We start from the raw sequence: 15,801 nt of genomic DNA, 5'->3' as shown, positions 1-15,801 counted from the left end.
TATATATTGTTCAATAGACAGAGAAGACGAGAGAAAGAAAGGACCAATTTCAAGCCCCGGGGCTGGAGTGCGGTAGGGCTAACGCGCCCCACGCTCGATTCTCGAGATTCATGGGCCATCTCGTGAAGATCTTCGATCCGAACCTTCACATCTACTATCTTAGAGGATGAACCACGCCTTCGCTATCGCCCAAGTTCTGGGATAATTGCTAAGACAATTGTGCTTGCCATTTCTCTATGGATATCCATGAAGTGAGACACAGTTGAACGAACCAGATGTTAGCAAAGTTATACAAAACTAAAGAATTGGACTTTATAAGCATTCCATTGACAAGATTGGTTGCACTCTTCCACTATGAGATTATCAGGGAAATAGTAGGGGTCAAATGAAATCAATCCCAGTGCTTCAACTTTGCTTGAAGAGGTTCAGGATGCCATGCCAAGCTACTGACACAAAGACTGATGACTTGTCATCAACATTGCAAAATGCTAGGCAATTATCTGTGGAATGAGGCTACACTATATGCATCTTTGTGCGTTGTAGTTTGTAATTTGAAGGGCAAGGGTTTGGATAACTTTATTGTTGAAGCTTTGTCAACTTAACTGAGGGATCAATCTTGTAATTTGGTAATTCATATTTGTGATTGTCTATAATGGAGGTATCTTGAGAGCTAAATTTTTGGAAATATGTGTGGTATGGAACTGACCTTTATGCCAGATGTCTTTCTAATATTTATTCATTACATTTATTCGATGTAGTGATATTCTGATGCTGACTTTTCTGATGGGTTTTGTGAGAGAGAGAGAGATTGTATAAATATTTCTAGATATCTTGTGCTTTGATTATTATATAGTTTTGTTTTGCCATCTTGTTCACAAGTTTATTCCTTCTGATCCGCTATTCTATTATATTTCTTCTTTTCTTTTACGAAATTTTTTTTCCCCTCCTGTACCGTGGCCTGTGGGTTGTCTTGGTAGCCCTGATGATTGGGATTTCCTAAATCGTTTAGGCTTTTTTCCAGAGAGACCTTATGCTTCGATTGATATAATGATGTTCTTCTGGTCCACCTTGTTATTAAATTCACTCCAGATTTCATCTTTTGCTACGGATCTTCTATTCAATTGTTGTTATACAGATGCCTTGTTTTCTTCCTCCTATAATGTTGGTTTTCTCGTTTGGCAGCCCTGATGATTGGGAGTGTTTCCTAAATTATTTAGGATGTTTACTGGAGGATGACAGCAGCTGGTGTGGTGGGACCATCAAAGATCAAATCCGTCCTCCAAAATTTATGGACTGCAAGTTGTCCCACTTGACTGATGAAGTGGTGCATGTTTATGTCTTTTGTACATTGATGCTTTCATTTTTAGCTTTTCTCCATTGGATTTATCATCCATGTTTTGCTTACTTTTCTGTTCATTCAATTCTTGATAGACAGTCTGAACTATGAAAATTGGTTCTGCAGTTCGATTCACGCGTATCAAAAGCATCATGCTTTGTGCAAAATTTACAAGAGGAGGCCAACAATGATTCTATAAGATGTCCTTATTTGGCGACTCTTGAAATTGAAAGGAGGAAGCATCTGTATGGAAAAGGTGATGTCGTCAAAATAAAGGAGGCTTTATTAAATTACTTTTGCAGGTTCTAATTCAAACTTGGTCCTTTTTCATTCCCTTTCCCTCTCTTTTGCTTTTTTAGCGTATTCTTGTGCATACTAATTCATCTTTCTATGGAGAATTTTTAATGGTGTTATGTGGTGCAATATATAGCGGTTCACAGGTTATTGGCTATTAGTCTGGGCAGATCCATGTGTTGTGTACTTTTCCCCCCCCATTAACATATTGTAGATTTCTGTATCCTATCTGTAACAAGGGAAATTTTTTTTACTTTAGGTTCTGATAAACAGCAGGCCAAGCAGTGCACCTGGTTTCTATTTGTCCTTGCATGAAGAATGCAGGTACTCAGCTTGAGCCTATCGAACAAGCTAAAGCTGAAGCAGGTGGTGGGAAAGAGGGTAACATTAGCATTCCTTGTCATATTTATTTGAAAGCTCCATCTGAGCTTGATGGTTGGACAAGTCAACTGTGATTGAACCGTGTTCAGACCAGTTTGCCTTCAATATAGGGAATAATGTCCAGAACAGATGCAAAATAGGAATTCTAGCAAATCAAGCAAAGCCTATAACATTGTGTTGAATGTTCACGGATTACCCGTGACCCAGACCCGGATCCAGACCTGGATACATTGAAGTGTCCAGGTTCATTATGCACATGTTGCACATGGTGCACATGTGATTTGGCTGTGATTTTATTTCCTTTATCGTATTGATCTCTGATTATAAATAAAGGGGCTGTGGGCACATTGTTCACAAGCCACATTCAAGCAATTCCACAAGGCATCAGAGCGGGAATCCATCCGAGGATCCTAGAGATAAATTTTTTTCGGTTTTTTTCTCTCCTCTCTCTTTCTCGCGATTGAGCCCTAACCCCACCACCAACCTCCACCGCCAGGCCCTCTCCCACCTCCCCTCCACCTCCGCCCCCCCACCCTTCGGCCACCACCAGTTTTTTCTGCCTCCCTTCCCTCCCATTTTTCCGCCTCCTTAGACCCTTCCGCCCCTACTTTTTTTTTTTCTTCTCACGGAAGGGTTTTGCCCTTCTCCTTTTTTCCGCCATCCTTTCTTCACTCTTGGTGGTGAGTTGACTCCCACCAAGGAGTGTTTGGGCACTTTATAACTTAAATTCATTCTGCAGAATTTTTTTTCTCTTTTCCCGGTGATTTTTTTTCAAACCAGCCACCATGCCAGGAGATTCCGACATTACCACTGCCTCCTCTGGACACGAAGGCACGACTCAGCGTGATTTCCTTTCGTTCCAGACTAGCTCCATTAAATTAAATGGTAGCAATTATTTGTTGTGGTCTCTCTCCCGTCTCTTTGTAATCGGTTCCCGTGGTCTCTCTGGGTATATAATTGGAACGGTAACCAAACCATCTGAGGCTGGTTCTGCCCTTGACAAGTGGCTGACTTCCAATTTCCTTGTCATGTCATACCTTGTCAACTCTATGGAACAAGAAATCGCCGGGCGTTATCTTCTTCTTGACATGGCTGCGAAGATTTGGAAGACAGCCAAGGATGCATATCTAAGGTTGGCAATGTTGCTGCTCGGTATGAGCTTCACCAAAAAATTCTTCAGACCAAGCAACTCGAGTTGTCTCTTTCCCAGTATTACTCCAAGTTGTGTACCATGTGGCAGCAATTGGATTTTTATGAGACTTTTACTGCTACTTGTGATGCGGATACTATTGCGTTTCAGAAATGGGAAGAGGACTTGCTTGTTTTTGATTTTATTGCTGGACTTAATATTGAGTTTGATCATATCCGGGCTTCCGTCCTTAATCAAGACCCTCTTCCCTCTCTGGAACAAGCATAGTCTCTTGCTGCTGCTGAAGATGATCGTCAGACAGCAATGATTCAGCCTGCTACCCAGGAACAATTTGCTCTTCTCTCTGGCCCTCATTCTAGTACCCGTGGGAATTCTGCCCGTAGTACTGGAACTGATTGTCCGAGCAATGATCGGCCTCCGGTCAAGTGTGATTACTGTGGCAGGGAGCGTCATACAAAGGACCGTTGTTGGAAGCTTCACGGCCGTCCAGCAGAGACCCGGGGACGTGGTTCCAATCGTTCTTCCTGGGCAAATCAGGTTGTTTTTGATAACCATTTTTCTGATCGGACTGGCCCTCTTTCTCATGATGAGATGCAACACCTCCGCACTTTGATGAAGGCTGGACACTAACGCTTCCTCCACTTCTTCTACGGCTGCCTCTGCCATTTCCTTGCTCGAAAATTCTGGTTCAGTTATTTCTTTTGGTGGTAGTTGCTCCTCTATTGATTCCACTTCCTGAGTGATTGACTCTGGTGCAACTGATCGCATGACAGGTTCTCCTACTAAGTTTTGAACTTATTCTCCTTTACCTGGTAATTCCAAAGTTCGTGTTGCTGACGGTTCCCTTTCCCCTATCTCTGGAAAGGGGACTGTGCAGTGTTTGCCTTCAATGCGTCTTACCTCTATCTTGCATGTTCCTCAATTCTCTACTAATCTCTTATCTATTAGTAGTCTTACTAAGGATTTGAAATGCAAAGTCACTTTTTTTCTTTCTCACTGCTTGTTTTAGGACTTGGACACGGGTTGTACGATTGGTAGTGGTAAGGTGGTCGGTGGTCTCTATGTGCTTGACGGGTCGTCTTCTACAAATTCTGCTGCTTTGGTTTCACATGGCTCTACTTCTGCTTCTGCTCTTGATGAACTTCATAATTGACATCATTGTCTTGGCCATCCCTCTCTTTGTGTTTTAGCTACTTTATTTCCATCTTTGATTAAGAGATGTAATCCGAACAATATTAGTTGTGATACTTGCATATTTGCTAAACAAACTAGAGCAATTTTTCCAATTTCTGATAAAAGAAGCCTAGTTCCTTTTGGCTTGATTCATTCAGATGTGTGGGGCTTTGCCAGGTGTGTGTCTACTTCTGGATTTCGTTGGTTCATTTTTTTCATTGACTGCTTTAGTCGGACCACATGGGTTTATTTAATGAATCTGAAAAGTGATGTATTTACTTGTTTTCAATTGTTTCATAAAATGGTCGAAACTCAATTTGCTGCCCGAGTGAAGATTGTGCTCATTGACAATGGAAAGGAGTATATGGTCAGCCGCCTTCAGACCTACTTTGACACTCATGGGATTATACATCAGACCTCGTGTGTTGACACACCAGCTCAAAATGGTGTTGCTGAGCGAAAAAACCGCCATCTCTTGGAGGTTGCTTGCTCTCTCATGTTTACCATGAATGTCGCTGCACAGTTTTGGGGAGATGCTGTGCTTGCTGCCTCCTATCTCATTAATCGCCTGCCTACTCGGGTCTTGGATGCTCGCTGCCCACTTGAAGTCCTTTTGGGTAATTCCTCCGTTGTTGTACCTCCAAAGGTGTTTGTGTGTGTGGTTTTTGCCCGCAATCATCACCACATTGGCAAGCTAGATCCTCACGGTCATCGATATGTTTTCTTGGGATATTCTGCCACTCAGAAGGGCTATAAGTTCTACCATCATCCTACACAGCGGATGCTTGTTACGATGGGCGTTGTTTTTCATGAATTTGAGGCATATTTTTCACCCACTACACCTCTTCAGGGGGAGTCTAGGAGTGAGATGTGTCTCCTCTGATAGAACCATTGGAGGTTGAGATTCCAACTATTGAAGAACCATCTACAGAATTCGAGCTTCAAGAAGGGATCACTGGGCAGGAATAGGATCACGGGGGAGCTTCAGGAGCAGCATATTATTTAGGGGGAGACTGGAAAATATCCTTACTACAAAGAAACACTTGCCAGAGGAACATGGCACAAAAGACTACCACCACTAACCCACCTCCACCAGTATTACCGACTCCAAGTTCTACTTAACCTGCTGCAAAAGGAAATCCAAAAGGAGTTGTACTCAACATCCCATCTCTAATTTTGTGTCTTATGATTCTCTATCTCTTTCCTTTCAAGCATTTGTTTCCTCCCTATCCTCTGTCTCTATTCCTAACTCTTGGCATGAGGCTATTGCCGAACAGAAGTGGAAAGAAGCAATGAATGAGGAGATGAATGCTCTGGGGAAGAACAAAACTTGGGAATTGACATCTCTTCCACCGAGGAAGAAACCAGTTGGCTGCAAATGGGTCTCTGCCATCAAGCAGAAGGTAGATGGGTCTGTTGAGAGGTACAAGGTCAGTTTAGTTGCAAAAGGGTTTATACAAACCCAAGACATTGATTACCAAGAAACATTCGCCCCAGTTGCGAAGATGAATATAGTTAGAGTAATAATCTCCTGTGCTATTAACAAAGGCTTAGAACTTCAGCAACTAGACATAAAGAATGCCTTCCTCCATTGTGATCTGGAAGAGGAAGTCTACATGGAGATTCCACCTGGGTTTGTTACTTCAAAGACTGAGGGTAAAGTTTGTCATCTGAAGAAAGCATTGTATGGCTTGAAGCAATCACCAAGAGCTTGGTTTGGGAGATTTCACAAAGCTATGGTGTCAAACGGCTACAAGCAGAGTAATGCTGATCACACATTATTTATAAAGAAATTGGGGCAGCATATCACAGTGCTGATTGTCTATGTTGATGACATTGTGATCACTGGAAATGATGCTGGAGAAGTGAAGAGGTTGAAGAAGTACCTGGGGACTGAATTTGAAGTAAAGGATCTAGGGAAACTTAGATACTTCTTGGGAATTGAGGTTGCCCACTCAGCACGTGGCATCTCTCTGTCTCAATGAAAGTATACCCTTGATCTGGTCAGTGAAACGGGAATGCTAGGATGTAAGCCTGCCGACACACCATTGGAGCCTAATACTCATCTGAAGAGCAAGGAAGGAAATCCAGTTGATAAAGGCAGCTATCAGAGATTAGTTGGTTGGTTGATATACTTATCTCATACTCGACCTAACATAGCATTTGCCGTGAGCTTGGTTAGTCAATATATGCATGACCCTCACTCTTCTCATTTGGTGGCTGCCTACAGAATGTTGCGGCACTTGAAGTCTTCACCAGGAAAAAGAATTTTATATTCTCCTCACAGCCATACTCGAGTAGAATCATATACAGATGCTGATTGGGCTGGTTGCCCTGATGACAGGAGGTCTACATCAGCGTACTGTACCTTTGTTGGAAGAAACTTAGTCACTTGGAGGAACAAGAAGCAATCTGTTGTTGCTAGATCAAGTGCTGAAGCTGAATTCAGGGCCATGCACATGGAGTTTGTGAGTTACTATGGTTACAAGGTCTTTTACATGACCTATACCTTCCCACAACTCTTCCCATGCGTCTCTAATGTGACAACAAATCTGCCATTAGTAAGTTTCGGTTCGGGACCCGACCTAGCCTATCAGTCTAAGCGAAGACCGATTCCCTTGCTTCCCTTGCCGAGCTGATCGTAGACCACCCTCTCCCGAGTTTCCCTTGTTGACTGAGCTTGGGTTTCATGGAGTAGCTAAGGCTGAGCGGTAACCTACCGATTCCCTCAAAAGGATTCGCCGTATAGGGATTATAACACTATAGAGGCGAGAGAGAGAGGAATATGTATCGGGAATTTCATTTTAAAAAGCAATTTCTATCATTCAACTGGCATAATAAATCTTCATGGAAGGGGGTCCAATATTGAAATCATTTCAAAGGGTTTCCCTGGCTTTGTACGTGTCAACAAACAATTCGAAATACCTTGACTTTTTTACCCAGTCCAGCATGACCGTACCAAACATGTGGAGGTTGATAGGCACTTCATCAAGGAAAAGCTGGAGCAAGGAGTTATATGTGTTCCGTTTGTGCAGTCCAGTGATCAACTAGCAGATGTCCTTACTAAAAGTCTTTGTCATAATCCTTTTCTTCTGTAATTAGCAAGTTGGGCATGCATGATATATATGCACCAACTTGAGGGGGAGTGTTGAATGTTCATGGATTACCCGTGACCCAGACTTGGATACAGTAAAGTGTCCAGGTTCATTATGCACATGTTGCACATGTGATTTGGCTGTGATTTTATTTCCATTATTGTATTGATCTCTGATTATAAATAAAGGGGCTGTGGGCATATTGTTCATAAGCCACATTCAAGCAATTCCACACATTGGAAAGATAAAACAAGAGAAGTGGTTCTGAATTGCTCAGAACATTGGCCAGGGGTTTTGGGGTTTCCAAACTCTGAAAATATCAACAGAATATCAGAATAACAATTTCTGCCCATCCACAGCCTTAAGACTTAAGAGTTAAGACTACTTGTAAGAACCCCTTGAAAAAAATACCTTGGTTGTATTGAGAAAGATGTGGATCTCAGGTAGAACAGAGAAGGGGTATGTCATGTGATGTGACAGGTATTAAACTGGGGTCTTTTGGGTGGAATAGGGTATTGATGTCAGGGGGTGGTGTGTCAAAGGTTGGGTCTAACTTAAGACTTATTGAGTGAAATAAACTTGCTGAAATTAAACCAGAAACAGGTTTTCCATGGTATGTAGCAAACAACAACAACTCAGCCTTATTCCAACTAAATGGGGTCTGATACATGGATACTTAACCCTAAATCAGTTCTGTTCAAGGTCATACTGATTGCAAGGCCTAAGCTGTGCATGTCTTTCCTCATCACTTCTCCTAGAGTCATTTTAGGTTTGCCTCTGGATCTTTTAGTTCCTTCAAGCTATGTTTACATGATGCTTCTTAACTGTCTTATAAAACTTTTCTTTAAGTTTTAAAGGAATACTTCGACCATACAATACTTCGGACGCACCTTTCCATTTCATCCATCCTATTTTAATTCTCTGTGAAACATCATCCTATATCACCTTCTTTATTTATGATTGAGCTCAGTTACCTAAAATAATCACTTTGCAGAATCCCCTTCATCAGTTTTCACCACCTCATTATTTATCCTAGTGTAACTAAAGTTACACACGATATACTCCGTCTTCGTTATACTTATCTTAAAACCTTTTGATTCCAAGCTTGATCTCCATAACTCCAACTTGGTGTTAATCCCTGCTTTTATCTCATTCACCAAAGCAAATCATCAGCAAAATGCATACACCAAGGAACCTCATCTTGAATGTCTTCGGTTAAATCAACCATGATAAGTACAAACAAATAAGGGCTTAAAGCTGATCCTTGATGTAAATCATTTGTTCAGTACCTTGACCCCCATAGTTCCTACACTAGTCACCACACCATCATACGTATCTTTAATTATGTTGACATTGACATATTTACTTGAAACACTTCTCTTCTCTAGTGCTTGCCAGATTATCTCTCTAGGGACTCTGTCATAAGCTTTTTCAAGATCAATAAAGGCCATATGAAGATCTTTTTTGTAATCTCTAAATCTTTCCTTGAGTCTCCTAAGTAAATAGCTTCTGTCGTGGATCTTCCTGGCATAAAACCAAATTGCCCTTATAACAAGTGATGCAGATTCATCACCGAGTAGGGCTTGTTTGTTTAGGAATAAGTCTTGGGTTGGGTTATATACATGTTGGGCCTTTGATCCCATGACTTTTCTATATAATAGGCCACTTTTATGGGCTAAAATATGGGTAAATAGGTTGCATACGAGATTCCTTACTCAGTTTTATTTTATGTAATTAGTGGTCATGTGCTCACTTAAGTGATCGTGTGACTTGGTTCAATGGTCATGTGAGTATTTAAGTTGTGCTGGATTAGGACTCTATAAGTCCAGCCATGTTTTGAGTCTATTTCTTTTGGTATTTCACTTTCCTAGTCAATTTAGTTTACCTAATAGGTTAAGGGTTGGGTTAGGCCTTTCCTTTTAAGTGTAGGAGTCTATTTTGAGTCTTTTATATAAAGTTGTAAAGGACTAAGGGGAGCAAGTATTGGACACGAATTTTGATAATAATGAAAATGTCAAGTGAAGGTAGGGGAGTCTATCAGTGAAGGTCCTGAGATGTTTTAATGGATGGAAGAGTGTAAACTTGAATGGGCAGCAAGTTAGGGTTAGGGTTTCGGAAAAGAGGAAAAGATGGATTTCTAGGGTTTGGCTGGACAGAAGTTAACTAAACTTTAATGGTTTTCTTAGGAGGGTATGAGGGATAATCGGTCAGATTTGTAGAATGTTCTTACAGTTGGTTTGGGCTGGGTAGATATTAGGGTTTTGGGTTTTGATTTGAGATGGGAGGAATTAGGGTTTCAGTAGTTGGGATGGGCAGCAAGGGAGATCGAGTTCCCCTTATGGGTAGAAGGTGTTGTGGTTGAAGTTTGATGAAGTTCTAATGGCAGGTTAGGTCTGGGAGGAATTTAGGATACGGGAAAACTGAAAATAACAAAGGGGAAAACTAGGGTTGGGGTTGTAGAGGATTAGAAGAAGGATGGGGATGGGGATGTCTCAAACTTATTGTAGTAGTAGATTACTCTTGGCAGCAGCTTGTTTGAGGATGAAACTTGGATAAAAATTGGATCTTTAACTAGAACTTCAAAGAAATCTTCAAGTAACTTGAAGGAGAGCTTCAAAAGAACCACCCGGGTTTCACACCGCAAGGTGTCGATTAGATCAAATACCAATCCCACCAACGAACCACCTAGGCTTTTCCCACCGCAAGATGTCAATTGGATCAAACACCGATCCCACAGCCTTGATCAAACACACGACAAAAATATTCAATGGAGAAGAAGAGTAGCAAAAGCATCAAACCCTAACCCTAATCCTAATTTTGCCAAAAGCCCTATTTTTGACCTAGCCGATTTCCTGTTCATAACTGATTCTGGTTGATTGGCTCCTAGTTGGTCTCCTACCAATCTAGGACTACATTAACAAGCACTCCCAACAGTATTTGTGTAGAATACAAAGACTGGAATAATCTTCTTTGCAAGGGATACTCTTGCATAGACTCGTATGCCTCCTACATGCAGAATATTCTTGTATGGGATGCAAACTGTCGCAAGGGATATCATTATGGGTGAATTCTTTCAGCACGATCCATGGTGTGAGCCTTCTCAACATGGCCCAAATATGTGCCATGTGGCAGTCTGGCAGTTCAGATGGGCCCAAATTTTGTAGACATGTAACCAAAGGTCCCCTCCTCATATGTAAAATTTCATCCCAAAAGGAGTTTTCCAATTGGCAAAATAGAGCTTTGGAAAATCCAGGGTCATGAGAGAGTGCACATTTGTGGTTGGTGACCTTAGGTGTGCATGACATACATGGGGTATTTGATTGAGTTTGGGTATGAAATTTGACGCGTGGCTAATCCATGCCATGTCCTCTCTATCAAACAGTCTGAATAGCCACATCATTTGTCCATGTGGCAACAATGAGGGTGGGCCTCACAATTCTGGACCATGCAAACGAGTAATAATAATAATAATAATAGAAGCAAGGGCTGGTGGTGTTTTGTTCCTCACCAGTGCACGCCCCCTTGCAACATGGCAGACATGAACAGACAAGGCTGGAATGTGCTAAGAGGGCCAAACACCTATTTCACAGATCTATTTTCAGCATGAAACACACATGGGAAGTAGTTACAATGGAGTTCAAAGTTTCATAGAATTTTAAGAATGCCATTTCACTGTAATGGAATCTAGTGGTATTTCTGTAACTTTCTGTGCACTTTAAACTCATTTTTAAGGCATTTCCAGTTTCCACTACTTGTGTTGGGCTTAACCAGTGAGATGGTTGTGGGGTCCTTTATAACATGGACCCACCATCATCTGCCCTTTTAGCCAAATGGCAAGTTGGTGGTGATGGTGAAATGCTATCAATTTTTGTTTCATTTAACATCCACCAATGTTATTATTATTTATTTTTTAAATAACACCCTTGCCTGATAGTGTAAATCTAATTACTTATTACTCTTTTCCCAACCAAAACTCTCAGTAATTTTCCCCATTAGCTATTAGTGCCTCTAAAATGGTGCATTTGGATCTGTTTTGGCTATTTTGGTTGCCTGGTGCATGATATATTGGATGGTGGTTTTCTGTTGCTTTTGTCATTTTTTTAATCAATAGATACTTCTATTGAATGGTCAGACAGTACAGTCTCAAATGAAGATCAAATTATGCAGATGATCACCTTAATAGGGCTTGCCAGATTTTGGCAACCATCACATTTTTTCCCCTTCTATTATTACTTCACCAAATCTTTGCTGAAATTCAAGTAGAGAAGAAAGTGAGTGGTTCGTGCAATCCGCTTTTTACTCTTGATGTACATGTATCTAGGACTGCCATGATTAGACCTCCTATAATTACAACTTTGTTAAGTTTTCTCTAAATATGTTTTTCCATATTTGATTTCTTGTTTTCTTTTTCTTTTCTTTTGGGTGTGTGTTTGGGATGGATTGGAGTTGGATACTTATGTGGAGTTATAATGACAACTAATGTGTTATCTTTGCTTTGTCCCAGCCTAACAATGTATGAGTAGTTAACCAAAGTCCCCACAATGTAGTGCATGTTACTTGTCTTCACTAGCTTGCATTTTTTTTTGGGGTGAATAAATAATTCATTACCAAAGAGAGAAAGAACAAGGGGCACCGAGAAAACGGGAAGTAGAAAAAAATAGAAAATTACAATAAGCCAAGCAAAACCCAATCCTCAAGAGGAGGAGGGGAGGCCCCAGATACAACAATGTGCCTGTTCCTTGGGGTGTCCCGGCAATAAGATGAGACTGAAGCTAGCTTGCATATTTATTACTCAGACTGTCCATGTGATTTCAGTTTAGCCAGAATGAACTTCTATGATGAAGTGAAGTACAAATTGTTGGATACTCTATCCTCTAGTCCTGTTGCTGCGAAAAAGTGAAAGTGAAATAGGAATGTCCATCGTTGGTTTACTAAACTACTATTTCTTGGATTAGCTATATAACCTGATGACATGACATATTTATACATTTTTGAGGTCAGCGGTTGCGTAAAAGCATCTCATTGTTTTTTTAATTTCCTGAATTTTGTGTTGTAGTATTTTATGGAGAAACATTCAGTTGTTCCTATGTTATCCTAAGTGTGGTATTACTGTACTACCCAATTTGCATGGAATAAAATTGTGGTAGTTTTGAAATATGAACACTGTATCTACTGGAACCTGTGTTTAAGACCTCTTTGACCAAAAATCATCTTGATTCTATGATTCTAAACATTTGATAGCTAGATACCCTTCTAACCCCCCCCCCACCAAAGCAAACAAAAAAAAAAAAAAAAAGAGGAAAGAAAAGGCAAAAGAGAGAGATGACTCTGGTCAGTGTTATTTTGGCATCCAAAGAGATCAATTTATTTGAAAGTTAAGGTTGTCTGGATTGGCTAATTTTGATCTAGAAGATCTGTCTCTTGAAACGTGGAATGGACTGGATGGTTAGAACATTGCCAATGGATGAAACCTTTGATTGGAATGGTCAGCTTGGTCTGGATTAGTGCAAGTCTGTATGAAACCTCTTATATAACTGATTAATTTTTAATTAAATTTTGCATGTATAATTCTTTGATCAGTGGAGTTATAATTTAATTTCCTTGATTGGTGAGCTATTAATTAGCCACTTATTAATAGGGAGCACATTTTCAAATTAAGAATTACTTTAACTGAATGATCTAATTTTGTAATATGAAAATTTTACACTTCACCCTTCTTATAGTAAGTTATTAGTAAGATTGATATGTAGCATTTATTTTGCAGATATCTTACAAATATTAAGGTAAATATGAGTTAGCTTTCTGTAAATAACCAGTATATCTTGCCACCTCTTTTCTGATTCCCTTGGGTCAACATGTTCAGAGGTTCGTTTGATAGAGTTTCTCTTTGACAAGTTGTGAAGAACTCCAAAACCCTGAAAACCCTAATTAAGCTTCTGTATGAAGGATGGGGTTTCTTACATACATGTACTAATACAAAAAAGATGTCATTTTTTGGTTTTGGGGATTAGGGTTTAGATGCACAATCCATTGCAAAAATACCTAGTTTGACGCAGTCATTTGGGTCGTTTTTACTAATCTATTGATCCATTGCAAAAAACAACAATAAAAATCAAGATTTGAGTGAAAAATTCAAAGCTTTGAGAGATACCTGTTCTTGTGCAGATCAGGTTTTGGTCGTTGTTTGTAGTCTGTTTAATCCCCAAACGAAGATGAAATCAGTACTCTTAGAGTTGCTTTTGATGGTAGAATCAGGTTGATTTTGGCAAAAATAAAATAAAATAAAATTGATTAGAATGCCTTATTGGATCTCTTGTTTAGGGTTAGGTGTTTCCTTTTTAGTGTCTAAGTCTATTTTTGAGTCTTCTATATAAGTTTGTGAGGGGGGCAGCATTGTTCACGAATTTGATTAATGAAATATTTGCTTTAGCCTTTGTGAAAATCCTGAGATAGGATGGGTGAGATGCCCAGACTGAGATAGCCAACCCCACCTTTCCCTATCAACTTCCATTGGTTCTTGAATCCAAACCCTAATTTTGTTCAAATCGATCTCAAGATTGCTACAAGCTGCTGGGATTTCTTTCAACTGATTGTCACACGATTTCTTGAAGATTACCACATCAAGATCATTGATGCTTCAACAGGTTATTAATTTGTGGTTTTTTTATTTGTTACTTCAACCAAGGAAATTGTTCCCTCATTTGAGTTACCCTTGTTCTCTTGGTTCCCTCATATGTTTTCTTGTTTATTGGTGGGTTTTCTACTTGATGCTGCTTGGGATTAGACCTATTCTGGTTCTAGTCTTACATTAAACTTCTAGTCCTTGTGGAAAATAGAAACTTTCTAGTAGCTTAGCTATGAAAAGAGATAGAAACTTGTCTCTAAATGCATGCTCCTAACTACTACCCATAACATATGCCCATTAAAGAAGCCCATTGCGTTAAACACTCATTGCATCCATTCCAATACTTATTGGACTAAAATAAACTGTTTGCTGCAGTTTGCCTGCATCAACGAGTTTGGGTTTAAAAACAATGAGATTTCTTTGATGGGGTCCTCAAATTCATTGCTTAAATTTACAAGGATAGACAAACCTTCTGTCATATGAGGCTATACCACAGATGGAGACATAGGGGCTACTTACGCTGATAATTTATTGTTTACTATAATTCGGTTGGTCACATTGATACTGTATATAAACCATTTATAGTTTTCACCTTGTATAAGAGTTTATGGTTTTGCTCGGGATTGAGTTTTTTAGAACCAAGGTCTATTGTATACTTGCTGGTATATGGATGTGTTTGAGTGCTTTTTTTTGGTCAATTGAGAATTGTGAAAGCTTCCATAATGGAGCTTGACCTTAGTACTTGGAAAATTTGTTTTTGCAAATGCAGGTTTGGTCACTTGCCTTGCTTCACATCTGACGTTGAGATGTTTCTCGAATTATTAACTGATGATGAAAGGGTTGAGTTCCTTGAAAAGATAAGGAGAAGTTGTGACTCCTCATCAGTGCCAGTAAAGGCACTTGGACAATCAATTAGCATTTTTAAACTCCAGGAGTTATTCGGAACCATGTTCAAGCTCCCTATTGGTGGTGAGACTTCTGCTACTTATTCTGTGAAGTTTTACGTTCAGCTTTTAAAATATTTTGTTGAGTTGGTTTCTGCTTTTATGTATATTTCATATGGAAGAAAGTTCTCTACTCTGCCGACCAGAGGTAGTAAGGGAGCAATCAAGCACCAAAATCTCTGCCTATTGCTTGAATTGCCTGGAACACCCATCCCATGAATCTCGATCCTTCATTTCTCTCCTCCGCCGACCGATAGAACAGAAACTAAAATATACTAGCGGTCCTAATGGGGTGAATATGAGGTTAAAATATCAAAGAGGAATAATGGTTAGATTAGAAGAAACACACATGGACATTAAATAGAAAGTAGTGACCAAACAGAAAATAGTAAGGAGAACTAGCATAACTCTCAATTTACCACTCCGAAGGACATCAAGCTTGGGTTGAGTGGGTTGGATGGAGTGGGGAGTAAAATAATCAAATCTCAGCCCAATCTGATGGTTGGATACTCAGAAATCATTGACTGAAGTTCAGACCTTAATGTTGTGAAATTATCCAACCCATAAAAATAATAGAAAGATAAAGAGAACTCGGAGAGCAATAACAAACGATTACTAAGCACTAAAAGGAGGACAGAAATCACCAAATAGAAGGCCACGATAGAGAGAGGTCTCATGGAGGAGCACCTATGCTGTAAATCTTGTGCAATTCTGATGGCTGAGTTGAGAGTTGCAGGGGTGACACCAAAATAGAAAGTCTGGATGGCTCTTGGAAACCAGAGGAAGTCTGATCTCCAAACCAT

The 15,801-nt window shown here is 40.0% G+C and overlaps 1 protein-coding gene across 3 annotated transcripts in view; it reads left to right on the top strand.

Annotated features, from left to right (window-relative positions):
- The window catches only part of LOC122651981 (N-terminal acetyltransferase B complex auxiliary subunit NAA25), a 66,108-nt gene that overhangs the window by 16,244 nt on the left and 34,063 nt on the right, over positions 1-15,801 (top strand). For all 3 annotated transcript variants that reach the window (XM_043845591.1, XM_043845590.1, XM_043845589.1), the window contains exons 8-10: positions 1,183-1,324; positions 1,463-1,638; positions 14,824-15,023. In XM_043845591.1, coding sequence (XP_043701526.1) covers positions 1,183-1,324; positions 1,463-1,638; positions 14,824-15,023 — 518 coding nt within the window. The remainder of the gene's footprint in view (positions 1-1,182; positions 1,325-1,462; positions 1,639-14,823; positions 15,024-15,801) is intronic.

The sequence above is a fragment of the Telopea speciosissima genome, chromosome 2, assembly GCF_018873765.1.
Source record: "Telopea speciosissima isolate NSW1024214 ecotype Mountain lineage chromosome 2, Tspe_v1, whole genome shotgun sequence".
In the NCBI taxonomy this organism is placed as follows: domain Eukaryota; kingdom Viridiplantae; phylum Streptophyta; class Magnoliopsida; order Proteales; family Proteaceae; genus Telopea; species Telopea speciosissima.
This window is presented reverse-complemented; position numbering and strand designations above follow the sequence as displayed.